Source organism: Hyposmocoma kahamanoa, unplaced genomic scaffold (assembly GCF_003589595.1).
Source record: "Hyposmocoma kahamanoa isolate Upper Pololo Valley unplaced genomic scaffold, ASM358959v1 95, whole genome shotgun sequence".
In the NCBI taxonomy this organism is placed as follows: Eukaryota; Metazoa; Arthropoda; class Insecta; order Lepidoptera; family Cosmopterigidae; genus Hyposmocoma; species Hyposmocoma kahamanoa.
In genome coordinates this window covers 4,250,060-4,278,022 of record NW_020654972.1, presented here as the reverse complement: position 1 = coordinate 4,278,022, position 27,963 = coordinate 4,250,060, and the positions used below count along the sequence as shown (strand labels likewise).

The 27,963-nt window shown below is 36.0% G+C and overlaps 3 protein-coding genes across 15 annotated transcripts in view; all 3 read left to right on the top strand.

Moving 5' to 3' along the window:
- Positions 1-4,199, top strand: part of LOC113238232 (protein sprint) — a 380,231-nt gene extending 376,032 nt beyond the window's left edge. For 5 of the 12 annotated variants that reach the window (XM_026475034.1, XM_026475032.1, XM_026475030.1 and 2 more), the window contains 6 exons: positions 878-1,044; positions 1,736-1,840; positions 2,064-2,249; positions 2,404-2,535; positions 2,746-2,973; positions 3,759-4,195. In XM_026475034.1, the coding sequence (XP_026330819.1) occupies positions 878-1,044; positions 1,736-1,840; positions 2,064-2,249; positions 2,404-2,535; positions 2,746-2,973; positions 3,759-4,004 (1,064 nt within the window). In that variant the 3' untranslated portion in view covers positions 4,005-4,195. Of the gene's footprint in view, positions 1-877; positions 1,045-1,735; positions 1,841-2,063; positions 2,250-2,403; positions 2,536-2,745; positions 2,974-3,758 lie in introns of all 12 variants that reach the window. The other 7 variants (XM_026475035.1, XM_026475036.1, XM_026475025.1 and 4 more) reach the window with 4 other exon arrangements.
- Positions 4,200-10,704: 6,505 nt separating this feature from the next.
- On the top strand, positions 10,705-20,055 carry LOC113238210. The gene is made up of 10 exons (XM_026474995.1): positions 10,705-11,898; positions 12,167-12,355; positions 12,499-12,603; positions 13,306-13,561; positions 14,294-14,421; positions 14,968-15,162; positions 15,266-15,684; positions 16,171-16,246; positions 16,455-16,622; positions 19,723-20,055. The coding sequence occupies exons 1-10, from the start codon at positions 11,746-11,748 to the stop codon at positions 19,888-19,890; spliced, it is 1,857 nt and encodes a 618-aa protein (XP_026330780.1). The 5' UTR covers positions 10,705-11,745; the 3' UTR covers positions 19,891-20,055.
- Positions 20,056-25,430: 5,375 nt separating this feature from the next.
- Positions 25,431-27,963, top strand: part of LOC113238242 (GILT-like protein 1) — an 11,386-nt gene continuing 8,853 nt past the window's right edge. The window contains exon 1 of one of the 2 annotated variants that reach the window (XM_026475048.1): positions 25,431-25,712. In XM_026475048.1, the coding sequence (XP_026330833.1) occupies positions 25,644-25,712 (69 nt within the window). In that variant the 5' untranslated portion in view covers positions 25,431-25,643. Of the gene's footprint in view, positions 25,713-27,180; positions 27,296-27,963 lie in introns of those variants that run through there. The other variant, XM_026475047.1, reaches the window with a different exon arrangement.

The window sequence follows — 27,963 nt, the reverse complement described above, 5'->3', positions numbered from 1 at the left end:
GTACTGACACGGCACGAGAGCTACCATCAGTCGCAATCGAGCGCGCGGTTCACTAGTGCCTATTTTCGTGTGAATGGGAAACTCTCGTTTTAAATCGTTTGTGCAAGCGGGCAGAAACCGCAAAAAAATTAGTCATGAAGTGGTTCAAAAGGTTGTTCCAAGAAAAGTGCGAGAAGCAGATTGAAGTAAAACCCAGTACCAGCAAATTAGATCCTTTGCTAGGCAAATTCGACTCTCTCTCGAATTTCACGATATCCGTGAACCCTGACCAAGCAGAAGAAGTATTGGAGACTCCGCACGTACAATGTGACGAAGTATGTGCTTTGACAACAATAAAGAACTTCAGAGCAGACACTTTGGACGAATTTGTTTTTGAAAGCGACTGGGTGTTTCTCGATCGCCACAAGTTACTTGAGCCCAGATTTCAACAACATTTAGCAAAGTCTGATTCTTTGACAGCGTTATGCAAGATGCTGGCTAAAAAAAACTTAAACAAGATTCGAGCTGAAGTTGTTGCAAGGTCTCCTTGTTGTCATTGCAAATATTTAAAATCCCAAGAAAGCGAAATTAAACCACGACTAAATACATTTTCCAGATTTGTAAACGCAGTCGGAAGGTTTTTTAAACGCCTGTGCAGTAGATTTAAAAACTGTATCATGTGTAAGAAAAGAATAAGAACACATTCTAGTCAAAATATTAAAATAGAAAGTGATCGTCAAAACTTCACAAAAAATTATTTATGTAGGTAATATTTATTCATTCAGTCCTTTGTTATGTATTATGCCAAAGCAGTAACTAAAACAAGGGTTGTGCATGCTCTACTCATCACAAAAAATTACCGATGTAAATACTAAGTAAAGTCTTTCTTCCTCAACAGCTGCAGGTAGAGTTCGAGCGCTTCGTGGAGGAAGGACGTCGAGAGGCGCAGGTGCAGCATTGAGAGCATACGCATTGCATCTTGCACAAGACAAGAGTACCACCTTTGCGCAAAACATCGACAACTTTATTGCATGCACTTTGGACTCGAAGGAGGCTTGCCCACAGGTAAAAATATCATGATATCCGAGTTATTTATGCACGCGTAGCAATCATTAGATTCAATATTTGTTTAATACTGATTGCGGGATACAGTCACAACCATTCATTCATAACAAAAAAGTTACAAGTCACAAAAATTGAACAATAACGAATAATCAAATAAATTTACGAGAAATAATTAATACGATAATTAAATCTTAATAATAATAAAAATGAGCTACACAAAAACAATAATAAAAAAATAAAAATATCATCAATTACATTACAATAACGTCAAATTACTAACAATAAATTAATAGCATGACACAATACTATAATCAAACGTGTAGAGTGATTGTACAACAAGCCACGTTTTTAGGAGAAATGTGAAAGAACTCCTTTATGGTGCACTTCGCACGTTATCTCGTAACCGGTTGTAGACCGCCGGTACCATCACATGCACTGGTTTGGACGTTTTGCCAGCCGCCGCGGTATAGCCTGCAGATATTGAGAGCGATATTGTCTCATGTCGCATGCATATCCATCTCCGAACCTGGAGTACTCCAAGTGGTCTCTGGCATATAAAATATATGGTTCCAGTATTACGTATACTCTATCTTACACGTGTGGCTTATTTATTTATCTATTACAAGAGTGTGCTCTTCGCAAATAGTAATGTTTATTGCTCTAATTATATATAATATTTACAATATTGCAGGTGGTGATGCGCAACATGAGACAATTTATGTCTGGTATGAAGAATTATTTGGTTAAACATGGCGAAAGGGAGTTTGAGAAGGAAGTCGAAAAGGAAAGGCTCAAGGTATGATAGTTTATTTTTTCTTCTTTCTTCCGTGACAGTGACGAAAACTTGTAAAAATTGGAGTTGAATTTTATTGTTGAAAAGTGAATTTCTCTTAAATGCGAGCGATGGACATTCAAGCAACATTTGAAATTACTACATTTTTTTCTGATAACGGTACTTTACCACCTCTTTTAACTCTTTATTTTGAAACAGAATACATGGTTCTCAATTTTCTCCACAGCTAAAGTCAACTGAGTTCCTGAATATAGACGCAATTTTAGAAGGTGTGATGCATCGGCTGGTAGTTCGACCGCTGCGTTCACGGCTATATACTCTTCTAGCATCATGGCATGCTGCTGATATAAGAAGACTACATGCGGCTATAGAAAGAGCACAGCATGCGACGCCTTTGCAGCTAGGAGTCAAGGTAATTGAATAAATTTTCGAAGTAATGATCTGAGACTGAAAAATATTTGTATTGTTCTATAGGCGGGAAAAATCTTGTTGGCTCTGACTGGAGTATGTTATAGTAGTAAGCATGTACCTAAGCATAATCAGCTTTTTTTTTTTCATTTTAACAGGAATCCACAAAAGTACCATCGTCAGCAGTCTTAGCAGTGATCTCAAAACATTTCCTGAAGATGCAAGAGGCTGACTCTCCATTGGATAAGCTTGAAAATCTTCTTGCTGCCATTTCAGTCATGTTCAACTCAGTAAGTTCATATTTCTGTTTACACCTACCGTCGTACTGTTTGTACATTTTTCCCTTGGATAATCAGATACATCTTTCTGTGGTAATTTTTTGTGGTCGCTTCAATTTTGACACCATTTTTTGTCTTAGATCTCTGAATAACCAATTGTAGTCAACACTTTATAACCATGTTGATATTCCTGCCATTTTCAACAAAATCATCTTTCAACAGATTCGTGGCGAACGAGCTCTAGGAGCGGACGATCTGCTCCCAGTTCTAGCATGGACGGTAGCTCGAAGCCGTCTTGTCTGCGCGGAGTTGGAAGCAGAACTGATGGCGGGGCTGCTTCCTGCGGCTCTGTTAGCCGGGGAGGGAGGGTATTACCTTACTGCCTTGTTCTCTGCCGTCGCCGTATTAAAGAGGCTCGCCCCTGACTCTGGGCCTGATAGTACTTCTCCTGTAAGTGTCATGATTATTTTATATCATTATTTTCATATTCATTTCTTAAAATTAATATTATCTTTTTTAACCGACCTCAAAAAAGGAGTATGTTCTCAATTCAATTGTATGTTTTTTGTATGTACGTTACGCGATAAGTCCGGCTTCAGGTTTGTAAACAGATTTTATGATTCTTTTTTTGTTGGAAAAAGGGTATCTCAGTAGTGGTCCCATTTTTATTTGAAGAAAATATTCCACCTCTCAGGGTGGCAAACTAGGGACGAATCCTGTTTCGTGTACTTTCCGGTAACCGGTTTCAATAAAACTTGGCAAATAGATGTAATTCCTCGAATTTTTGAGATAATTTTTTTAGTACTCTACTGAGATTATAATAAAAAAATATCGACTTTAAGAGTTTGTGGAATTACATCTATTTGCCAAGTTTAGCGGAAAGTGGGTGACATTCAATGAGCCAGATTCATCCCCTAATTTGCCACCCTACGTGGTAGAAGATTTTCTTTAAATTTGAACGGGACTTCTACCGAGATACTCTCTTTTCAACAAAAAATAATCATCGAAGTCAGTACACAAGTATCCGAGTAATCTCATTACACACACAAAGAAAGGAAGTACAGTTTTATCCAGAACCTCCACCTTATTTGAAGTCGTTTTAAAATGACCTTTTGGTTTTCATAGTGACTGTCTCTACACAGTGCTCGTATGAACGCGATTAATTTATTGTTATAAGCAAATATCAAAATAAAATAAAACTGTACACCTTCTAAACCTGCAATTTTCTCTCTCAGCAATGGCGTCGTGGTTCAATAGAGGGCAACCGCGACGGGTGTCCTATAGCTGTAGTTCGTGTGGCTCTACCAGATGAGTGCAGAGGGTCCATTCGCAGAGTGGCCTTGCCTTGTCGCCCTGGAGCCAGAGCCAGGGACCTGTGCCGTGCCCTGGCTCATGCAGCAGCCATCACAAATCCGCAAGATTATGCCCTGTTCGCTTTACACGATGGACATGGTAAATATTTACCATTCTCTTCAAGATAATTGTCAGATAATGTATGTATTCAATGTTTGAGATGAACAGATCCGTTCAAAGATCAGAGCAGTAATTAGCTTGGAAAATATCATTTGAAGTTCACAGAGATTTTGTTATGCAAAGCTGCAAATTAGTTGAATGAATGAATGAATGAAATATTCTTTATTGCTCATAAAATTACAGTTAAAATACAATACAGTAACTTAGGTATAAAGATAGTAAGATAATGTGCAACAGACGGCCTTATTCTTACGTAGCAATTTCTTCCAGTCAACCTTAGGATAGAAATTTGGGATATGCAAAAGACCCCTTTTGCAACCAAAGAATATCATAATAACACCAACGGATTTAAATTACTTAAATAATGTATATGATAAATCGCGTAGTTGATCGCGTCATTACTTTTTTTTTCATCCAAAGAAAAAGGTGCACCACAGTCCACCGTCAAGTTCGAATCTCATAAACCTTTTCCACCCTGGCGTGGAACGCTTTCGCGCAGATTTTTAATGAGAAAGAAAGCCTTTCCTAGCTGGTGAGGTGAACACGTATTTTGTTTATCTCGACGTTTCGGACGTATTGCGACGTCCAAGGTCTCGAAGGGACTGAAGTAGGTTTTATACTTATATAAAAAAAAATTAAAATTTAATCCGTGATGAATAAAATCTAACGTAACTTATCTAACTAAAAACGTGTACAAATCGTGATAGTTTAAATCAATGTAGGTGTCATATCCCTAACCCGCACATAACTGGTTTGGTGGACTATGATCTTATTTACTATTTGACCTATGGTATTTACGATACATAATGAAACGTGTTGGCAATCTATCACGAAACAAGCACAAATGGTTGTTCGTTTACTATTTTTAATCATTTGACAACATTCCTGACTGTCTGTGCAAACATAAAACTGGAGAAATCCAGTTCTTTTCAGTTCTATGTTCATTCGATGCATGTTAATAATGTTGCGTAATAATTACTTGTAACTTGTAACAGTATATGGGAAGAGTCCACTTTGCTATCACATAATTCACGAAAAAAAGATTTGACTTAGACTAAAAAAAATGGACGAGCTTGGCAAATTTTTGATATTTACAAAATGAACTTCGCGTAAGTTTAAGCAAGAAATTAAATTAAATTTCTTTGCTTTAATTATAAACTTCTGTCAAGTTCGTTTTTAAATACGAAAATCTCGCTAAGTTGAAGTTCGTTTTATAATCTCAGCCTAAATTTTTAAGATAAAGCACTCTGAATACAAGCAGTTTACCAGCTATTAAAAATATTTTACCTTCCTGTTAAAAGCTGGCAATCAAGCTGTAAAAAGTGTTTATACCTTAATGAAAACTTGTAAAAAATAAAATGCCAAACTTATGCCACGACATAATATTTATATCATCTACTTTTGCAGTCTACGACTTGAAGTATTTGTTTAGAAAAAACACGATAACTTTTATTTATTGTTCTTTAGTTAAGTCTAATATTGTTACAGTGTGAATCCGTGTAGACTTTATAATATAATAATAGGGGTTAAAGTATGAAATTGCCGATTTGTACTGAAAATCTAAATTGTTTATTTTTTAAATATTTAACAAATTTATTTAATCAAAATAGTTGCCATTATTATCTATACATTGCTGCCATCTAATGGGAAGGTTATTAATGCCTTTGCGATAGAACTCCGACGATCTAGACTGCACAAACTGTGTGAAAGCATTTTGTACTGCCTCCTGGGAAGAAAACTTCTTGTCACGTAGATAATTGTCCAAATCACGAAAAAAATGGTAGTCCGTTGGAGCAAGGTCTGGTGAATACGGAGGATGACGAATGGTTTCTAACTGCAGTTCCTGAAGGGTCAAAATGGTTTCTCGTGCTGTGTGAGGTCTCGCGTTGTCGTGGAGCAATAATGGTGAAGATCGATTCATGAGTCGGGGCTGTTTTACTGCTAGTTTTGTCAACATGGTTCGGAGTTCGGCACAATAGACATCTGCCGTTATTGCTTGACCAGATCGGAGAAAACTATAGTGAATAACACCATGCTGAGACCACCAAACAGTTACCATTACCTTTTTATTGGTAAGTTTTGCTTTAGGACACTGTTGTGGCATTTGACCTGGGGTCAGCCATTGCATTTTTCTTTTCCGGTTATCATAAAGAATCCACTTTTCATCACATGTTACAATTCGATCCAATATTCCTTCATTTCTGTACCGGTTCAACAAGGCAACACAAGTTTCAACACGCGTTTCTTTCTGCAGATCAGTCAAATCATGAGGCACCCATTTTTCGTATTTTTTTATTTTATTGATTTGACGCAAGTGAGTCAATATTGTGGGTAAGGTAACGTTAAACCATGCCGCTAATTCCTGGGTAGTTTGACTAGGATCGGCTTCCACTATCTCTCTTAATTCATCGTTATTCACCTGTGTGGGCGGTCTTCCTCGTGACTCGTTCTTTAAGTCGAAATTTCCATCACGAAAGCGTTTAAACCAAAATCGCACGGTGCGTTCATTAGTAGACCCCTCTCCAAACGCAGCATTGATATTGCGGGCTGTTTCTGCCGCGTTAGTTCCGCGTCGGAACTCGTATTCAAAAATCACTCGAATTTTCGCAGTATCCATCTTTCTTGTCTAAATTGAATAACAAAAACAATTGAAAGTCGATATTCAAATGTTTCAAATTTAAAAAAAAAATAACAGAAACCATTTGAAAAAAGTTTCATTCGAAAACCTCAAACCATGAAGATTCTATGAAAATTCAAAGAACCTATTGCAATAAAAAAGCTTTATGTTGTCTTTGGGTGAGCTTAGCGATACGGACAGCTTCGTATCGATAAGCAGTAGTGATAATGATAGCTTTTCTAGTATTCCTTCTCTAGCTGATTCACTCAGTTCATGTTTTTCCGATGTTCCCAATAATTTCAACGTCGTACATATTAACGCACAAAGCATTCCGGCTCATTTCCCAGACATGCTTGCAAACTTTGACTGTAAGAATATCCATGCTATACTTGTTTCCGAATCTTGGCTCAAGCCATGTCTCCCTTCTACCTCTTATTCTTTGCCAGGCTTTCACCTTATTAGGAATGATCGCGCGGTCGGTGGTGGGGGTGGTGTTGCTATATATCTTCGTTCACACATACCGTTCTCGGTAGTTGATATTTCGCCACAGCCCACGACGACTAGCGCGACTGAGCACCTTTTTATTGAGGTGACCCTTCACCGCTTGAAAATCCTCCTAGGAGTCTACTATTCACCATCTTCACGCATTAACTTCTTTTCTTCTTTTGAAAGCAAATTAGAACACCTTATTCCTTCTTACAGTCATGCAATAATTATGGGTGATTTCAACACCTGTCTTCTTAAAAATGATTTCCGATCCTCATCCTTTCGTACTGTTGTACAGTCGAACAATTTGTTCATTCCTTTATTAAATGCTACCCATAATTTTCCAAATTGTACTCCGTCTCTTCTAGACCTTATCATTGTCTCTTCTCCAGAATTTATTGCTCGGCATGGACAATTTCCTGCTGATGTTTTCTCATACCACGATTTAATTTTTCTTTCATATAAAATTCGTCCTCCCAAAGTGAAGCCAAAAGTTCTAATGCTGCGCAATTTTGCTGGTATAAATATGGATAAACTCCGCGAGGATGCCGCCGACATTGATTGGTCGCAACTTCTGAGCTTTAAATCAGTTGATGAGAAACTGGAAAACTTTGTTTCTAGTCTTATACGTTTGTACGATGTGCATGCGCCAGTACGTGCGGTAAAAATGAAGCACCACCCCTCTCCGTGGCTCACTGAGGATATAAAGCGCATCTCTGAACAAAAAGCTGCAGCCAAAAGCAAATATAAGTTCAGGCCTACCACTGTAAACTGGGAAAAATTTGTAAAAATTCGCAATTACTGTAATAAGGTGTGTAGGAATGCACAACGCCAACACGTTCATATGTCTGTTGAGAATGGTGAACCGGCTAAAGTTTGGAAGTTTCTCAGATCGATGGGGGTTGGAAAACAACGTCAATCATCACCATCTAATAATATCGACATTAATCTCTTAAATAAACACTTTTCTTCGACACATTATTTTGATCCTGCTTTGAAATTTAATACTTTGAATCTTCTTTCATCACTTCCAACCCTCGATCACTCACCTTTTTATTTCTGTCAATTGTCCGATTGTGATGTTAGGAAGTGCATTATGTCAATAACCTCCGATGCTGTAGGAAGTGACAGTGTTAGCCGCAAAATGATCCTTCCCATCCTTGATGAGATCATCCCTGTCATTACGCATATTTTCAACCACTCCATTACAACTGGTATCTTTCCAACGTCATGGAAAGAGGCTCAAATTACTCCTTTGCCCAAGAAAGCTAACCCAGTGTCCTTCTCCGAATTTCGACCAATATCTATATTGCCTTTCATGTCTAAAGTCTTTGAGCGCCTTGTCCACAAGCAACTATCCACTTTTCTATGCAAGAATAAGCTCATTAACTCATATCAATCTGGGTTCCGTCCAGGCCACAGTACCACTACAGCATTGGTTAACATTACAGATGACGTTAGGTCCGGTATAGAGCATGGAAAGCTTACGGTTCTTTCTCTGCTCGATTTTAGTAACGCTTTTAATACCGTGGACTTTGATATTCTGCTTGGCATGTTACGCTCTCTTAACGTATCTCCAACGGCAATTGACTGGTTTCACAGTTACCTGAGTGGTCGCCGGCAGCGTGTTCGCATCGAGGATTCCTTTTCTTCTTGGTGTGATATCACTGCCGGGGTCCCTCAGGGTGGCGTGCTATCTCCATTGCTTTTTTCAGTGTTTATTAACTGTATTTCCGTAAAAATAGTTTCGTCCTATCACCTTTACGCAGATGATTTGCAAATTTATTGTCAAGCCTCTCCAGATCATCTTAATAATGCCATTAATGTTATCAACGCTGATTTGGAACATATCAATGACTGGAGCAGGTCTTATGGGTTAAGGGTGAATCCTTCAAAGACACAGGTCATTGTACTTGGTAGCTCAAGTATGACTTCAAAAATACAGTGGTCACATGTCCCACCAATTACGTTTAATGGTGTGAACTTGCCTGTCAGTGATTGCGTTAAGAATTTAGGAGTGCTCATTGATAGAAATCTCAGCTGGGGTCCTCAAATACAAGAAGTAAGTCGCAAAATGTTTGCGTCGGCTGCATCCTTAAGGAGACTTCGAAATTTCCTGCCTATTGCCACTAAAACTTCACTAGCACAATCCCTTCTTTTACCTCTATTAGACTGTGCCGATGTCAGCTACCTCAATCTCACTGAAGAGCAACTGAATAAACTTGAGCGACTCCAAAATTTTAGCATTAGATTCATATTTGGCTTACGTAAATATGATCACGTGTCTGATTTTCGTACTAAACTCAAGTGGTTGCCAATTCGCCTTCGCCGGAATGCTCATACTGTTTCTCTTCTTTACAATATCCTATTTAACCCCACTTCTCCTGCTTATCTTAAAGAGCGTTTTACCTTCCTTCACGAAACTCACTTGCGTGTATTGCGATCATCGGAAAACCTAAAGCTGCAGATACCTATCCATTCTTCGAAAGCTCTAGATAAATCTTTCTCGGTCCAAGCAGCTCGCTTATGGAATGACCTACCGGAAACTATAAGACGTGCCCAATCGCTTGATAAATTTAAACAATTGGTAAAGGAATATTATTTATCACTTAGTTGAAGTATTTATCATCCAAATTCTAAAATATATATAAGTAGTATATTATCATAAGTATATTCTATGTATTGTATATGTATCGATATATATTTAGTATAGTAGTTATGTGTATGTATGTTATTTATGTAGTAAGTTTTTATAAAGATTATTAAGTTCAATTTATGTATCGTTGCTGCTTTGTGCACCATTAGCTGCCCTTCACCTGTATTTAATTAAATTCTATAATAATCTGTAAGGTTGCCTGGTAGAGATCGCTGTTTAGCGATAAGGCCGCCGATTGTACATTTCCATTAACTTATATATTGTAATGTTTCCATTTGTTTTGTGTGCAATAAAGCTTATTTTATTCTATTCTATTCTAAAACGGCAATTTCATACTTTAACCCCTAATATTTAAGCATAAAACTTATCGACGAATTTTGTTCGTAAAATCTCTTGTCTTGAAAAGTTGTCATTTTGATAATGTAACCTAAGAGTACAAATTTATTGTTTATAGTAAAATCTGAAAAGGTGACATTCTACTTTTCGACCCTGATATTATGATAATGATATCAAAAAATGTCTGTCTCTTGACATTACTATTATGTTTATGTAGTTGCAAAAAAAGTAATGACAAGAATCAAAATCTAAGTGGCATGTATAGAGTGAAATTCCTTGCCTCGCGCTTTATCTGTGCATGTTGCAACGTCGACCTCAACATCGCTGCCATCAAGTGAGATAAAGGACAAATACTCATTTACCTATTATATCATAAAAAGAGATAATATAAAAGACACGATGAGGCTAGGTGTCTCAAACTAGGGAATTCAATAAGTAAGTACCAGGGCAATAGAATTTACTCACACAGACGAGAACCAATTTCAAAAAGCTCATTTCCCAAATTGACCCTACCGGGAATTGAACCTGGGTTTTCATCATCCAGCACTCACAGTGCACCGAGTTCGTCGAATTCTATGCATTAACTAAAATGATTATGCATTTTCAGTGCCTTCCGAACTGAAGTAAGAGACAATTATAAATCACCCATCGACCAACCAGATTCAAGGATTCACAACTATGAAGAAGACGCTCAAGCATATTATAAAAAGTCTACAGCCAACTTACAAACAAACACAAAATTTGAGGAATCGTCCATCCGACATTTATATTATAAAACAGAAAACTCACACGTAGGATCAGGAAAGGCTGTGTGTTCTGTTATTGATCAGTATATTGCAAAGAATAAGAGACTTGAATGCAGGTCTAAAAAGAGATCTGAATAATATAATTATGTAATTATCAGATATGGGAGCAGGCAGACTGTATTCACTAAGCTTCGGGTAATACATATAAAGTGTGTAATACTTCTCTCTGAAATTCCGGTATGATTAAAATAAAAAGAAAAATCCAAAACAAAATAATTTTATACTTTCCTTATAAATACATTACGGCAGTAAAGCAATGAATAGTTACACTTTAAAAATATAGAACGATCTACAATACAATAATTGAAGCTTATGTATATTTTCTGTGAGACCGTCCATCTGATGAAAAGCTAAAGCCACCTATAGACATTTGCGGTACTCAGGAATTAACCCAAATGTCTAGTGTTTGTGATTACGCTGTTTCTCCCTGCCCTTTAATCCGGAATCACACAGTGTTGCTTTAAAATAAAGTGGTGGCACCATTGTCATGACAGAAACTAACTGACCTGGTTGTAGTTTCAATAATTGAATAGAAAAAGATGAACATCTATTAAATGATAAGCACGCGGAAGAAACTTATGAAAGCCACAATGCCGCCATAGCGATGAAGCAGTGGTCTGATACCCGAGTCAAGACGAAATAACAAACCGCCCGTAAATGACGCAGCTGTCTTGGCTGTAACAAAATATGATTAATTCTTAAGAAACATTATCCTGTTAATGATATATCATTATTAAGATAATACTTGTTATAATAGTAGAACACTATGTGTATGTATTGTAAATAGATTAGTAGGAAGTCTTTTGCACGTATCTTTATGATGTATTTTCTATGCCAATTGTATTTCGATGCCAACTAGATATTCATTACGACTAATACCCACCGCTGACATTAAACAACTGAGACCAAATAAAGTGACTTTCATAAAACGCTTTTGTTCACATCTTCATATATTATTAAGGCTATTCACGATGTTCATGGTCCCAAAGAAACACGATGTTGTAAGTACTCTTTTAAATAGAATATAAAATATTGTAATAAAAGTGTACTGAAGTTTTCAATTTCCTATAATACCCTTATGTTTGTAGGAATTACTATTTACTTAAATAGATCGAAAAATACCAGCACGTTTGTGTTTGTGCTAGTATTATCAATATACGATTTCTGTCTCTCTCACACACACACTGTCTGTCTGATTTAAGATTATAAGCATTAATTCCACACATTTGGTACAAAAATATATTCTAATAAGACAAGCATTATATTCAGGATCCTGAACTATTGCAAAGGCAAAAAAACAAAGCGAAGTTTCGGTTTAGAGCTTTGATACGAGCTGTGATGGCCAACATTTACTGGCTGGAGGAGAGTGCTGAAGTATATGAAGGTGATAATGTACAGAGACGAGTAGAGCAGGTGATGAAGGGCAAGCACAAGAAGAAACAACTTCTCTCTGTTGCCGTTAGTAATTTTCAGTCCGTTCTCATGTAGGTTTATATAGACAGATCTATCTAGTCTATCAGAAAATTTCAAATATAATTTGGAAGTAAATTAGTATCTATACCAAAAAAAAGTTCATAAAAGCACTCACTTTTGAATTTCAGGACAAAGCTCTTTTGAACAAACCAGCGAAAGACCGCACAGAGCAAGAACAAAGATACATTTATCGTGTGATCGGTGGTTTAAAATGTTTCAAACGCTACCCTAATGTAAGTACACAATCATCATCGCCATATTACGTATTAAAGATCTCTCTTCACCCTGCTCTAGCTTGTAAGACGCTCGCATCTTACAAGTCAGACTTTTTTCCCCTCGGGGAAAACGCATAAAACCTTTAAGAATTTTTCTCTCCTAGCACCTCGCAAACCACGTTAGGGTCATTTTATTTTGGTTAACTATGGTATAAGGTATGGTGTGACTTGCTGGTGAGCGCAACTCGACATCTGTGCTCTTTTATTGAGTGTGGTGCATACAATATCCTAATCGTGTCACCCGCGCTCCTCCAGGAACCCTCCTGGGTCTGCTCAAGAGTCTTTAAGCAGCTTTTAACAACCTCGGCACTAAAAGGTATTTCACCCTGTAGTTGATTACGCTGACGTTTTCTACCCCTCCTTATACGCTCTGCGTAGAGGGTCGTCCGTGTCACCAACCTTGAAAATTAGCTTATTTTATGGAACTTAAGCTGTTGGATTGGCAGTTAGTGCCCCTAACTTGCCTCTTGAGCTTCAAAAATTGTCGGGATAGACTGACGTTGAGCTTGGGGAGTTCTTGCTATGAAAAGCTTTGTACTTTTGTGTATAGTTGCTCTTGACCGTTGGAGATAACTGAGAGTTTATCTCTCTGAGAGGTCTCTACAATCAGATCAAAATGTAGTTATATATTCAGGCGACAACAAATGATTTGTTTTATAGCATGTGAAGAGAAAGTTAGCAGCAGTAACATACTTCAAATATTACGGTCCGAAACGAGTCGTGGTCCGCGAACAACAAGAAGCTGAAGCTTTATACTTCGTTGTGACCGGCGAAGTTACCGTGAGCAAATTGATATACGATCCGTTGCTGCAGCAGAACATGTCTGTTGACGTCTTTGTATTTCGTCCTGGCGACATGTTTGGAGAAGTTTCTCTTTTGCATAACATTCCAAGAACTGCCACTTGCACTACTACTAGTTAGTGATTAACCATAAGTATATAACGCTGAATCTGGATCCGAAATTTATAACGCTTCTAAATGGTATAATTCTAAACATGATCCAATTAGAATGTTATTTACCGTCGAAACGACAAAATGTCTAAAATCTCATTTTTTTATCATGACAGAGCTTTATGAATAACGGATCAGGATCATAAAAAAATAATAGTTTTATTTGAGGCTCGGCACACTTATCAACTTTTAATAAATGGGGAGTTAATATGACTGAAGAACATCGGAATAAAATAACGATGATGATGTTTAAAGTAAATGTCGATTACAGTTATAGGAGCTGGTTTTTCCTTAACGGTGTAAGCAATTGATCATATCAGTGCTTTCTAGTGACAAATATAACTAACTATTTCCGTGTTGATGATCTTCCAAATAATTTATAGCCTCGTGTTTATAATTTAGTCTTTTAGATAAATCATTGCAATTGCAAAATATAAAGTAAAAACGAATAATAATTGAATGCTTATCCTTAGTCTTCCAACCCTGGTCGTAATATAATATGATGAATCATTGGATACTAACAGAGATAAAACTGTTATATACCTTAAAAGCCTATATATGCCTTGCTTTCTTATAAAATTTTCAGTAGGCTAGTGGAGTAAAGCAATATTGATCAAACAAAACGTAGCAACAAATGGTTAACGTTATCGGAAACAATTAAATGAATTAATAAAACATATATTTTGACAAACACTAGGTCATTGTGAGTTCCTTGCCTTAATGAAAGAAGACTTCAAGAATATACTCCAAGGTTCGCTGCAGAAGCAATGGGATAAAGTGCGGAAAGCAATGGATTCGTTCTCTTACTTTGACGGTCTTGATTCGGTAAACGATTATATTAGAAATTATTTTACATGATAGTAGTTACAAAAGTTGTTGTAACTCATGATGATCTTATCATGACTAACAGGTTGAATGTTAAGCACTTACAGATATAACACCAAAACTTAAAGAATTTTAACAAGCTTTCATACTTGAGGCTTAATGAAGTGCTTACTATGGTCCATTGAAAACCAGCATCACAGATCATTGAGATCATTTTGCATACGCCAAAGCTGCACACAGGACTCTATAGTATCAAGTTACATAATAACAATTGTTGTTTAAATGTTTACCACGCTGTTTCTTGGTTTATTTTTGTTTTTCCCATAATTTATATTTCTTTTTGTACAAAAGTGCTTCTATCCAACCTATCTTCAAAACTTTCTGATTTATTTGAAATATTACTAGTACAACTTAAAAATTGATTAATATTTAAGTATGTAGCTTAAAGCTATTGACTTTTAAAGTTAATTTTAGAGAAATCCTGACTATGTAAATCACACACGTGAGTCACAGAACGGACTTACGTAGCCTTTTTGTTTTACCAAGGTTGCACGGCGAGACGGTTGTATTATAGCAAAGTTGAAATCATACGAGCCAAACGAAACAATCCTGGGAGACGGCGTCGAAGTACCTAACTTCGTCTACTTTGTACTATCCGGCCGCTGCCAGATGATAGAATCCCTTAATGTTCAAATTATTAATGACGTTAAAAAGAAGCGTTATAAACTATACGATGATTATGTGAGTTTCATTGGTTAACTATCAATTTTTCGTGCAGTGCTTGTGGTTCTTAACTAAAAACTGTATTATCAAAGATTAATATAATGTTACTTGTTTCTTTCAGGTATCTCCACAGGAATCTGAACAAAACCTTAATGAAAAATATTTTCAGCACTTATCAAAACCTAAACAAGAAAAATTAGACTCATTTGATGAGCAATCCACACACGCAGAATCCGTAGAACCCGAAGAACAAATAAACACTGAGAAAACCACTCAGTCAGAAACACAAATAGATGCCAAATCTATTGAACCTCATAAAACTGAACACAAATTGGTAAGGCTAGAATCACAACCGTCTGACAGTGGTAACGTAAAACTTTTAACGTCTGCATCCAAAAAAGTCTTTGATATAGAAGAAGTTAACCCGGAGTCCAGTGATATAAAGAGCCGTATAACCACATCAACCAACTCCAAATGTACGCTTAATTTTGTTAATGCTGCTTCTAAAGCTAAAATCCATGAAGAATCAGAGGCAAAAAGGTACGGATTTTCCAAGTTTCTTCTTTTAGTTGCACGGGGAAGTCAGCAAATATTTCTTTTTGACGAGTCAGAAAAATTATGTACTTTATAAATACTCGTATTCCATAACTTCACACACGTTGCTCTAATCCCAAAGTAAGTAGCAAAAGCACTTGTGTTATGGAAATCGGAAAGAACGACGTCAAGAACGATGGTATCACAAACGCCCAAACCAGTGACAATACAGAAAAGTGAGTTTTCTACATTGACTCGGCTGGGGATCGAACCCGAGACCTCAGAGATGGCGACACCATGAAAACCGGTGTGCAAGCCACTCGACCACGGAGGGCGTCGTATAATGAAGTAACAAATTATTTTATAGTATATTCGATGATATGAGTTGCACCGAGTAGACTGGACAACAGCAATAACCACCGCGTCATATATAGACCGTCCTAATGCTAAAATCTAAACAAAGGGATATTTAAATTTATGTTTCCATTTTAGATCTATTAATCCAATAAAGGAGCCTTCTGTTTTGTTTGCACTGGGTCCACCACCTTATAAAACATATTTCATGCAGGTAATAAAAATCAAAACAATCTTGTTATGAAAAATAAATGCTTAGTATTATTAAGGATACATACTAGAAGCCTATTATGTACACCACGACACCATTAGACATTTGGATCCTGTATTATATGATGCTGTGTTAGATAGATATATTCATTGATAATAGATATGACTTTTAGGGTTTATATTAGGTTGGTTATAGTGGTTACTATTTACAGGTTTGCTTAATGACTTGGGGATCAACGTTCAATTTGGGAGAAAACATGCGAGATCGACGTATCATCGCACAGACTCAAGTGGACTGTATGCTGCTGCCCAAAATGTGGTTGATGCAACAAAATACTGCTAACGTTTGGTCTAGGATTTTACACTATCTTGAGAAGAAGGTTTGTTCTTTGCTATATTCATCCCTAAAGGTCATTTTTTTGGTAAGAATCACAGAGACAGATGGTATTTACTAAGTACATGAAGCCTAGCACAAAATAATTTACTGTTTTCAAAGAGTTTTCTTATTTTACGTCTGCTTGTGCAATTTCTGAAAGTAGAATTGTCGTTTGTTTTGCAGATTAGGTGTATAACAAGGCTCTAGCATTGCATTTTATTAACCGATTTCAAAAAAGAAGGAGGTTCTCAATTTGTCTGTATTTTTGTATGTGTTACGCTATCACTCCGACATTTGCGAACCGATTTCGATGATACTTTTGTTGTTGGAAAGAGGGTGCCTCAGTAGTGGTCACAGACAGAGATCTAGATAGACGCCGCAAGTACAGCAATTTGTATGAAAACCGAGCGTGCCACATTTTATGTATCCACCATGACGTCACAAGAACTATTTCGTGATGGGAAACCTCCTTCCGCGCTAAATCGATTGATTGAACGGAATACATTCAATGAATCGATTCAAGTATTCGTTGATTGCAAGTAGTCGTAATACAGTAAAAAAATATATAAATAAATAATATAAGCTTCTTATGTAACTGTCTTTTTGTAATAGAAGATCTTATCGATTGACTTAAATAATGAAAACGCACTTCAATATATGAACTTGCAACTGCCTTAATCAAATTTACTAGATGGTTTTCCGTCGGTGATTGATCAAATTGGTGAATGGCAAGACAATTGAAAATGTTACTGCTGACAAAATATCTAAAATCTTACTAAAGTAACTTAAGGTTTACTTAATGTCGGCCTCGTGTAAAGATTTTGTGATTTGATAATGATTTCTCAGATTTCTAACTCTGCTACTCTGCATATTTGGATAGTATCTTTGGTGGGATAAACTAGACCACCTTCGTCCTTGTTCTGAAGAGTAGAAGCGCCAACTAAGTGTTTTCCGATCGATTGAGTGAACGGAATACGCGTAAACACGCGTTTCCATTCAATTAATCGCACACACACACACTCAACATCGATTCTAAATAGAATAATTTTTGTTCAAGTACTCGTATTTGTTGATTACAAGCAGTCGTAATATTAATGTAGTAGAAAAATACTAAAATAGGATAGTTCAGTCCTTTATTTTACTTAAAACAAAATTAAGACTTTACTTTTTAATCGACTTCAAATATTAAAATTATTGTCCTTCCAGTGAAATGGGCTTATTATATAACATCGTTTTGTAATAGAAAATCTTATCGATTAACTTAAATAATGAAAACGCACCTCAATGTATGAACTTGCGACTGTCTTAATTAATTTTATTAGATGGTTTTCTGTTGGTAATTGATGAAATTGATAAATGGCAAGACAAATGAGAATGTTACTACTGACAAAATATGGTAACATCTTATTTATCAGAAGAGGTTTACTTAATGATGGCCTCGTGTGAAATTTTTGTTATTATTTTGTTTATTATTTCTCGGATTTCTAACTCTGCTACTCTGCATATTTGAATAGTATCTTAGGTAGAAGAAACTAAACCACCTTCGTCCTCGAAAGCAACGAACTCATACGTATGACCAACTCCAGGTTTTTGTAAAGACAGCGCACTGTTAATTCTTTGCATTATATATTTTTTTGTATTTGTTCGTAATAATTAAATAATAGTAATAATTCATAAGTAATTATTTGCTCACTATATTCGGACATTCGAGGCAACGTGCTGCACAAATTATCGAAATTACGGATACTACTGATAACAGATATTGCAAAACTGAAAAAAAAAACGAAACGTTACTAAACGTTATAACAAAAGAGTTATAGAATATTTTTATGATATTGCTAAGGTCATAATAATTTTCGTCCCTTTGTTTTCAAAATCGACCAGAATCGAGAACAGTGTTGCCTAACGTACACATCACTAAATGTTAAATTTGGCCAAAACAATGTACAAGCGGCCGTACCACAGAAACTGAATGCATTATGCAAAAGTACGTTCGTTCGATATTCATGACGTATTAACAAAGGATCACAAATATATCGCACTAAGTAAAAGTCGCAATGTATTACAAATCATGAGGCATACACTGATTTGCATATTTGTTTTCTCGAAATTTATACAAACCAAAATAATTGTTTTTAAAATAAATTATACATCTTTTGATTACAAAATCACTTGCCCATGGAAGGAAACGTCTCTGTTACCCCTTTACCCACAGTTATGGTGCTTTTGCAATTTATAATGGCACAATTATGCATTTTTCGCGTTTTCTACGATACGATAACAGTCGAGCGCGTTTTGAAGAGTAGCAGCGGCAAGTAAGTGAATTTCACTTACTTTGGGCACGCGAAGTACGTACACTTGCGGCGTCTATTTAGATATATATCTGTGGTAGTGGTACATCTAAATATGAAGAAAATATTCCACTTCTAAGGGCGGATAATTAGAGGGTGAATCTGCTTTATAGGATTTTACCCAGTTTCCGAACCGATTTCAATAAACCTTGGCAAATACTTAGATAACACAAACTGAATGATGATGGTAGTGCTTATTTTTGTTTTGCCGGTTTTTGGAGCGGTTATACGCGTCTTGGTCACGGGTTGACTTCCCAGCGGCAGATGATAGCTTTAAGAGCAGACATATCTGTCTACCCTCTTTCGCTGTCGATGACTACCTTCAATTCGATTACTTGTGGCGTCACCATTGTTACACAGTTTTTCCGACAGACCACGCTCACTGTTTCCACACATGAAACTGAAGTCGAAGCATTTTTGTTTTTATTATTATAAGCACTAAGCACCGGATTCCATGTACTGGATAGTTTAAATCCATCTTCACGGTCAAACGTTTGGTACTTTGTGATTTCGATGACTTCTCGCACCAAACGTGGTATGTAGTGACGTTCCGTCGACAGTACTTGGGGGCTATGCAGCTCGATCCAATAGTATCATTTTGTGTAAGATAATCATAGTGATAATCATTTATTGAATAACCACGAAAGCCTTAATAAATCTGTATTCCACAAACTTTTGAGTTCAGTTTAAAAAAAAAATATACATGTTATTCCACTGTTTTGTAACACCAATTTTATATCCAATATATTGCAGATACCATCGAAACAAGATTTATTTAAAGAGTTTGTGAAGCAGCGACGATGGCAAGAATACCGTAACAGTGTAGTCGAAGATGTGGTGTACCGCTCTAATGTCGTGAATTACACTACTGTGCACGACGTGCCTTATTCCATCCGAATGGACGAGATGCTTGATATTTAATAGCTTCCTGTATTCGACATAGTTCTTTTCAATGTGATTAAGCACTTTATTGCTCATATAATAGGTATCCTTATTGGAAAATGTAAATTTAGAAAAGTACTTTGAACAATATACGTATGCACTTATGATCAGGGATCGGAATAGGTGGAATATTTTTACCTAAACTTCGAGGAACATAGACAAAAAAAGAGGACTGTCTTACGATAATATTTTTTAGGTCCAAGGGGCCTACCACAAGCTCTTAAAACAATATTACTTTAAACTTACATTGACTTTTTGTACCATAACCATTGACTTACAATTATATGGACGTCGGGTCCGCGCTAAAAAGTGTCCGAACTTATAGAGCGTTAAAATCGTATACAGACCGTCATTCACGCTTTAGTCTTCGTTTGTTCGACTGACAGCGAAGCAAGCAAAATTAGACAGTACTGCGATGACATTTCAATTCAACGTTTTAGCTTTTTCATATTCCTTTACATGTCACTACGTTTAAATAGGTTGACTTGGGACATTTTTTTCCTGGTTTTTGTATTAGACCCGACATTCATTTATTTGTAAGTCAATGACCATAACGCGCTTAAAGTAACCTTATTGTTATGTTAAATCTATGATGTTTTGTTGACAGCTTTGTGACTGAATGAATAGTCACAGTTCGTACTATGACGCGACTTTAACATTAAAGTAATATTGCTCTTAAGTCAAATTTAGCAATCTTAAAATAGTTACACGGATCACGGATGCAATGGAAACAATATTATTTTCAATTATATTGTCTTAATATTGATTTGAAATGATTGAAAGTTAGGTTGAACTTATTTATTTACATATATCTCTTCAATATATTTTTTTAATTTAATAGCGCATAGTAAATAATTTTTCGTTAAATAAAAATACGCCATGTTTATTTCGAAAAATTATAACAGCGTTATTTATATGATCCTACGCAAAACTAACATTTGACACTAGACTATAGTTCCGAACTCACAACATGACTATCAAGACTCAGCTTGTTTTATTTATTTTTCTTCATGAAAATGCGCAATGAGTATTGAAAACAACGTAATTTTAATAGATTTTATTATTACATATTTTTCTTTTCTTAGCAGTCACAATTCTCTGAATGTGAATAACATTAAGTACTTAAACATTATACTACGATAAGACGATTCGGAACATCAAAACAGTAAGAGATGGCAGTATATAGTTGACATAGCGTTATCTCTTTCCTATTTTTAGTAAGGAAGAGACAATATTGGGAAATTATTCGTTCTTTCAATCACTTTAGCAATAATACAATACTTGGTTAACAGGTTCGTCATGGTACGAATATGAGTAATATTATAATAATAAGCTTACTTTAAGCTTACATAGAAATAAGATTGTTTTTGGAAAGGTTATGGTAGGCCCCCTGCACCTTTTCTGAATTCGGGAAATCACTTGAGAACATTAAAAATTGACGTATTTGGGGACAGGCAGGCACTATATTTATCTTAACTTTGCGACGCACATTGGGCCGGATCTGCGATATTGCGGACATTGATTTTTTTCACGACACCTCTCTATCGTGTAAAAAAATCTAAATATAGAAAAAAAATATTTAAATAAGCATCATAAGTTGCTTATGATACTTATTTAAATTTTACTACAAGCAATAAAATACATCATAGCAAAAATAGAAAAAGAAATATGGTAAGGTAGGGACAGCGATATAAAGCGCGACATATTGCAATTCTCGCATAGAGATATCGCACTATATGTAGCTCTCGCACAAGTCGCGTCCCACCTTGCTAGCCATACAGATGCCAGTGACCGGCAAGCACTGTTCAACATAATTTTTTTAATTAATTTCTAATAAGATTTAGGCCAAATTTTCTATCGTATTAACACATTTCTCATTGGTAAGTGTCAGTTACTGGGTGTTCATTATTGGTGGATTTTTTGGTGTTCATTACTGGAGATTTAGGCTCAAGTCACACTGGCGCAGAGTCGAAGCCTCGCGTCGCGTCCTGTATTTCAACTGCAACGCCTGACGACGCGCCCCGACCCCCGCATTGGTGCGCCCAGATCACTGTGTGGTCGGCGTCTGACGCCTCACTGCGCTCAAGTAACGCGCGCGAAGCCGCTCGACTGCAACCAAGTGTCAACGCGCGACTCTATATTTGCATAACACAAATTTGTACCTTAATAATGGGAAAATAGTGATGAATATGTTATAGACGAAAAACATGACGCACAGCGACGCTTCGACTCTGCGCCAGTGTGAGTTGAGCCTTAGAGAAATGCTAGATTGGGTTTTTTTTAGTAATAATTATAATAGCTTTATTTATGAAACTGATTACTACAGCCATTGACTTTTTGTAAGTCAATGACTACAGCATAATCTTTTTTGAGAATTGTAACTTAAGTAAAACAATCACTATTGATATATGTTTAAAAACACAAAAGTTATTTCAAATTTAAAGATATACATCCCTTAAATGTCGATAATTGGTACCATTACTCTATAATGTTCCGTACGTCGTGATATCTAAGATACTTTTCCTATGTCGAAATTCTAATTAACACCATTTTTTTGCGATAACAATTGATCTGCAATAATAAATCAGTTTAATTGTATTATTATTAATCATTTTTATAAGAAACTTCATTTTTATCGCTTTTCAGTTTTCAAATATGTTCAATTTATTATTAACAATATTTAATTGTAATTTATTGAACTGTTGATTATATTGTGTGTTATACTTAATCTAGTTGTTTCATTTTAAGTTTTAACTTTAGTCTTTAAGTGGTTAAGTAAATTATTAGCTTATTTGAAAATATCTTCGATTTTCTTGTTACTTTACAATGATGTCAACATAGATAGGATTACTTAACTCATACTCATATTTAACTTTTATGAATACACTTTGATTCTTATCTGTTTTAACCGACTTCAAAAGAAGGAGGAAGTTCTCAAATCGACTGTTTTTGACACATTTGTGAACCGAATTTGAAGATTCTCTTTTTGTTGAAAAAAGGGTACCGGGTAGGGTAAGGTTCTAGCAAATGAAAGGGGACGAAGGAAGCTTTTGTTACGCACCACCACCACCGTCCACATAGACATGCTGCATTTGCTCGATTTCGCTACGCCATTGTGGTTCAAACCAGCTACAAAAAAAGAGAAAAATAAAGAAAACTAATAATAATAATAACGCACACACTCAACATAACCCCGCACTAGGGAAACCCTATGTCGCGGGTGCCATGGACTCACGCATAGACAACCACAAATTACACTCAAACTCACGAGAAAAATAAATGTAGGCTTACAAATATTTCTTCCGGCCCGGGAATCGAACCTGGGACCTGTGCGTGGCAGTCCAGCATGGTAACCTTTCGGCCAAGGAGGCAATCAAATAGGTGAATGATGTTTGTTTAATTTTATTCCTGATCCTTACTTTTGGGCAACTGAGTATATACTTTTTTTGTTTTTCAACAAAAGACTCAAATCTTGAGCAGTAAATGACTGATTTATTTAATACTGTTTAGAAACACTATAATAACGTAAACTTCAACGATATGTAATTAAACCGATCTTCGTAATTCAATGGATTAGTTGTGATCTTGAACTCCACGACTTGCATGTTACTTGATTTTCTCGTTGGTATCTTGAACCGTAAAGATGTTTATGTATTCTTTATGTTTTCCGGCCAGCACGTAATTTCAACACAATTGCGATCAACATTGCGACAATGAGTCGAAAATGGCGTAGTTAGATAAAGGAGAGTAACAATTAGGGAAGCTTCGAACAGAAAGTAGGGCAATTGAGGTGAAAGAATTTTGGGTTATTTTGAGGTAGTAAAGCCAGAAGTTGAGACAAGAGGGCACTTGCGTGGATGTTTAAGTGTAACTGCTAGTCTTGGGTACGCAAAGCAGTAGTAGGAGAATAGTAGGAGAAAGGAGTTGGGGTTTTTTTAATAATTTTAATTTATTTATATTTATTTAGAAGCAGCGTTTGTAAAGTAACTACCTATGGGCAGTTGCGTGGGCGGGAGACAGGTGGACACTCAGGTGGAGGACATCCCAGTCGACGACAGGAGGCACGGGGACCACAAGGTGGAGGAAGGCAACAAGTGGCAGGAGGATAAGGTAGCGAATGACAGCAAGTCTTGGGTGCGCAAGGCACTGGGGACTTTACGGGAGGACAACATGGTGTTTTTTTGACTGAGCTGTTATAAGTAAGAGATTGTAAAGGGAATTTCGGTGTGCAATCGGGTGGGAGTGGACATGTTGAGTGTGGTCTATATGAGGATTGAGTACCACAAAGTGGGGGAAGACAACACGCAGCCGGGGGACAATGCGGTGGATGGTAGCAAGTCTTAGGTACGCAAGATGTAATTGGTGACTCTATGGAAGGACAGATTGGAGTTGCTTTGACAGAATTAAAGCAAGAGTGGGATTGTGTAGGAAATCCCGATGTGCAAATGGGTGGAGGTGAAAACTGTGGACACTTCTGTGGTTGTGATACCAGTTGGTTCCATAAGGAACGATGACCACACCGTGGCGGGATAGAACAAGTGGTAGGAGGCAGCGAATGGCAGTAGGTCTTGGGTACACAAGGCATATTGGTAGGTAACAGAAATAAATCTTCTTTGTTGATGTGAACTTTCTTCTTATAGGAGGACTAGAATGCTTGAGGTTGGTAGTTGAATACTTGAATTTTATTGAATACTTTAATTTTAATTGTTGAAACGACTTGTTGCTTGTGATTGTGACTATATGATTGTTGGACTTATTAAAAATGCACTAGATAATTTACTAAGTTCCATGGTTTTGTTAACGCATTTTATTGTATTATTTCACAAATAATTTTCCACTTTTACATACTTGAATACATGAATTTCTCTGTCTATGACTGAGCCCACTAATCAAAAATAACTAAAGGTCAACACACAGCGCCAGACAAACCTAATTGCAACCACGTTTACGGTCTCCGTCCGTTTTAATTCAAGCCAAAACCCCATAAGACGGAATATCGAGGATGAGAAATAAAATTATTCTTAAATTTAGTAAAAACTCGTCTACATTAGTCCGTGTAATGCGCATCCGGGCACTTAGTGTAACGGACTACACTCCAACTTATGCACGCTTCGTCAGCGCCATGCATCACAAAAATGAATTACATGAGTATAGGAGTGGTGAAGTGTAGCTCCATGCTCACTGTGACCTGAACGATCCATTGTGTCTCGATAATATAACCCTTGATTATGACTATCAAAATGGCCAATAGCGTGATATTCGAGACTGGTGTCGATCTCCTTGATACATACAAAGACGAAATAGCACTTTCCCGATGAGTTACTACGTCCGTAAAGTCCGTAATCCGAAAGGTCCTGACCCGAGACAGTGCGGACAAACCTTTAAGTTGTTACTTATTTACAGCGAAGCCACATTGATTTCTAAACGTTTTTAAATTACAAAACCACGTCACATAATGTCATTTCAGATGTACGTCAAAACTATGTCAAATAATTATTTTTGAATCACGATGGACCTAAAACCGCTAAAGTGAAGTGAATGGTTTTTGAAAATTATTTATTTTGTTTAAAAAAAATGCACAGACGCGGCTATCAAAATGTTTATAAAATATAAATGGAAATAGCATATTTCGTGATAATAATACTATTGGCGTCATATATATTATACTTAATATCGCCTTATTGGATCGTCATACTTTCTTTCGTTATTATTTTTACAATTTACTCGCAAATATGTATGATATTTTGACCTTAGCAATTGCATGTGGACGTATTTCAAATGTTTATTTTGAACGGTGCAAGGTAAATTCTACGTTATGCACATGCATTAAGTATCTACTGTCATGTTCACCATTAGAAATCGCATATGTAAAAGGTGTGACCAGAATCATCTTCTTCTCATTGACTAGAGTTGCCTGTTTACAAATGTCTTAAAAATAATATGGTTGTTAAAATGTTTATCTGGTTTGTTTATTTAACTTGAATCTTAACACTGATTGTACAGAGGCTGTAATTTTTGGTGACGGGCACAGTGGCAGTTCCCCTCAGATCTTTGCCAATTAAAGCTTGGTACTGCAACTGCTATGGACAGGCATGTCACTCACCACCAGGCGCACGACTTATTCGTCCCGTCACTTGATATCATGAAAAAATACAAATTATTTTTCGCTTTTGTGGCTTTTCTCTATATATATATGTATATATATCGTGAATATTAAACTTTAACATCTATTGCAGTCGTAGGTGAGACGATCTTGATTAATTTGACGGGTGGGAAATCTCTAAAAACAGGGAACGCTGGACGCTTTAGGGAGAAACCTTTTCCCAGAAGTGGAACACTATAGGTCAAAAAAATTCTGAGTGTTGCGACCCCAGTCTTAAAGAATCCTGGGAATTGAACCCGAGACCTCTGCGTGGCTGTCCACCAGGATAACCGTTGGACCACTGAGGCAGTTTGAAATGTTAAGTGACTTCTGAGCCACTTTACATTTCAAATTGCCTCCGTATAATATTGTATGAGTCTGCCCAGACAATGTTATACCCATATGATCACGTAAACACCAAGTATATGTCATTATAATGAAAATATTGCATTCAAATTTAGCGCTATATATTATACATGATCATAGCGTATCTAGAAAAATACGTTTTTCATAGAAAACTGAAGGCATACTTGTTTAGGCCTAAAGCATGTCATTGAGCGTTTAGGTATTTTTTCTATTGTAGTTTTAGGCGATTATAAGTATGTTTAATTAATTTCTTATATTACCTATTTTGATCACTCCAAACATCTACTTTAACAGCCTGTAAAACATATAAAACAAACAATGAAACTTTTTTTCGGATCTGAATAGCGTATAATTGTTTTTTCAAACAAACCAACGTTCCGGCCCCTTTACAGGTCCCATGATCACGGGTGACTGTAATGGGACCTGTAAAGGGACAGAAACGTTGATTTGTTAAAAATAGTTTTATTTCCTATAAGTAACAATCGTCAAAACCTAAGAACTCGATAATTCATAATATAAAAACTTACATTACGCATTATATGTACAAGTTACAGTTATTCACATGTTTCTATTCATATACCTGTAGTTTAAACAGGTGTAGAACAGTACGTATAGCCTCTCGTTGAAAGCAAGACACGTATTGAAAACTAACCACAATATTAAATAATAGTTAAAGTTAGGGAATAAAACTGCGTAAACTAAAAAATAATGTTTTTAAAATCTATATTGTATATAGAAACTTAATGTTTTTTTATGAAATTACCTAGTGGATACTAAATAAAAACGAAAATGGAAAAATTGAAAACTTTATTGACGGTGTTTGTGGCAATGAATATCTATTACGTGTTTGGAACAACGATACAACCAAAAAGAAAGGTACGAATTCCTACTCTCTTGTAATTGTTTTACATTCATATTAGAATTTAATACTAAAATACTACGACGAGGACACCCTCGTAACTATTTCGAAAAGGTTATTAGATCTTTTTCGTACATTGATACAGTATCATGTACCTTAAATACAAATAGTGGCATTCAAATGTTAATTTTTCATAACTAAACATTTAATGAAGTCACAAATTATTCGAATAAATAAATTGTAAAATTTAAATTTTTATTGACTTGATATTCAATTATTTTTTATGTGAAATTACTCCACTAGTTTGTTATAATATCTTTCCAAGTGTTCGATCTTTGTATTGATCGACAATTGTAAATTATTCGAAAAAACAAACTTGTGAATTAATTATCAAATTTCAAGAAAGGGTTCCGGGGCTTCATATGAAATTTCTCTGTATGTTCAAGGAACTCCCGATTATAATATATAAAATATTTACATAATGATACAGATGCATAAATTCATACAGATCTATCGTATTTAGTAAAATTTTGTAGTAGGTTTAGGCAGATTATTATTTTAACTATTACAGGTTCAATTATTATTTAAATATGAATAAAAAGAGATATATAAATAATCAAGAATATTAATCGATAGAGTTAGAAGAATTGGCGAGGATATGGGTTATATTTTTCTGTATTTAATA

Coding starts and splice junctions, on each gene's coding strand:
- LOC113238210 (XM_026474995.1), top strand. CDS start 11,746: ATGCCAACTAGATATTCATTACGACTAATACCCACCGCTGACATTAAA. Junction 11,899..12,166: donor TCCCAAAGAAACACGATGTT/GTAAGTACTCTT, acceptor CATTATATTCAG/GATCCTGAACTATTGCAAAG. Junction 16,247..16,454: donor ATAAAACATATTTCATGCAG/GTAATAAAAATC, acceptor TACTATTTACAG/GTTTGCTTAATGACTTGGGG.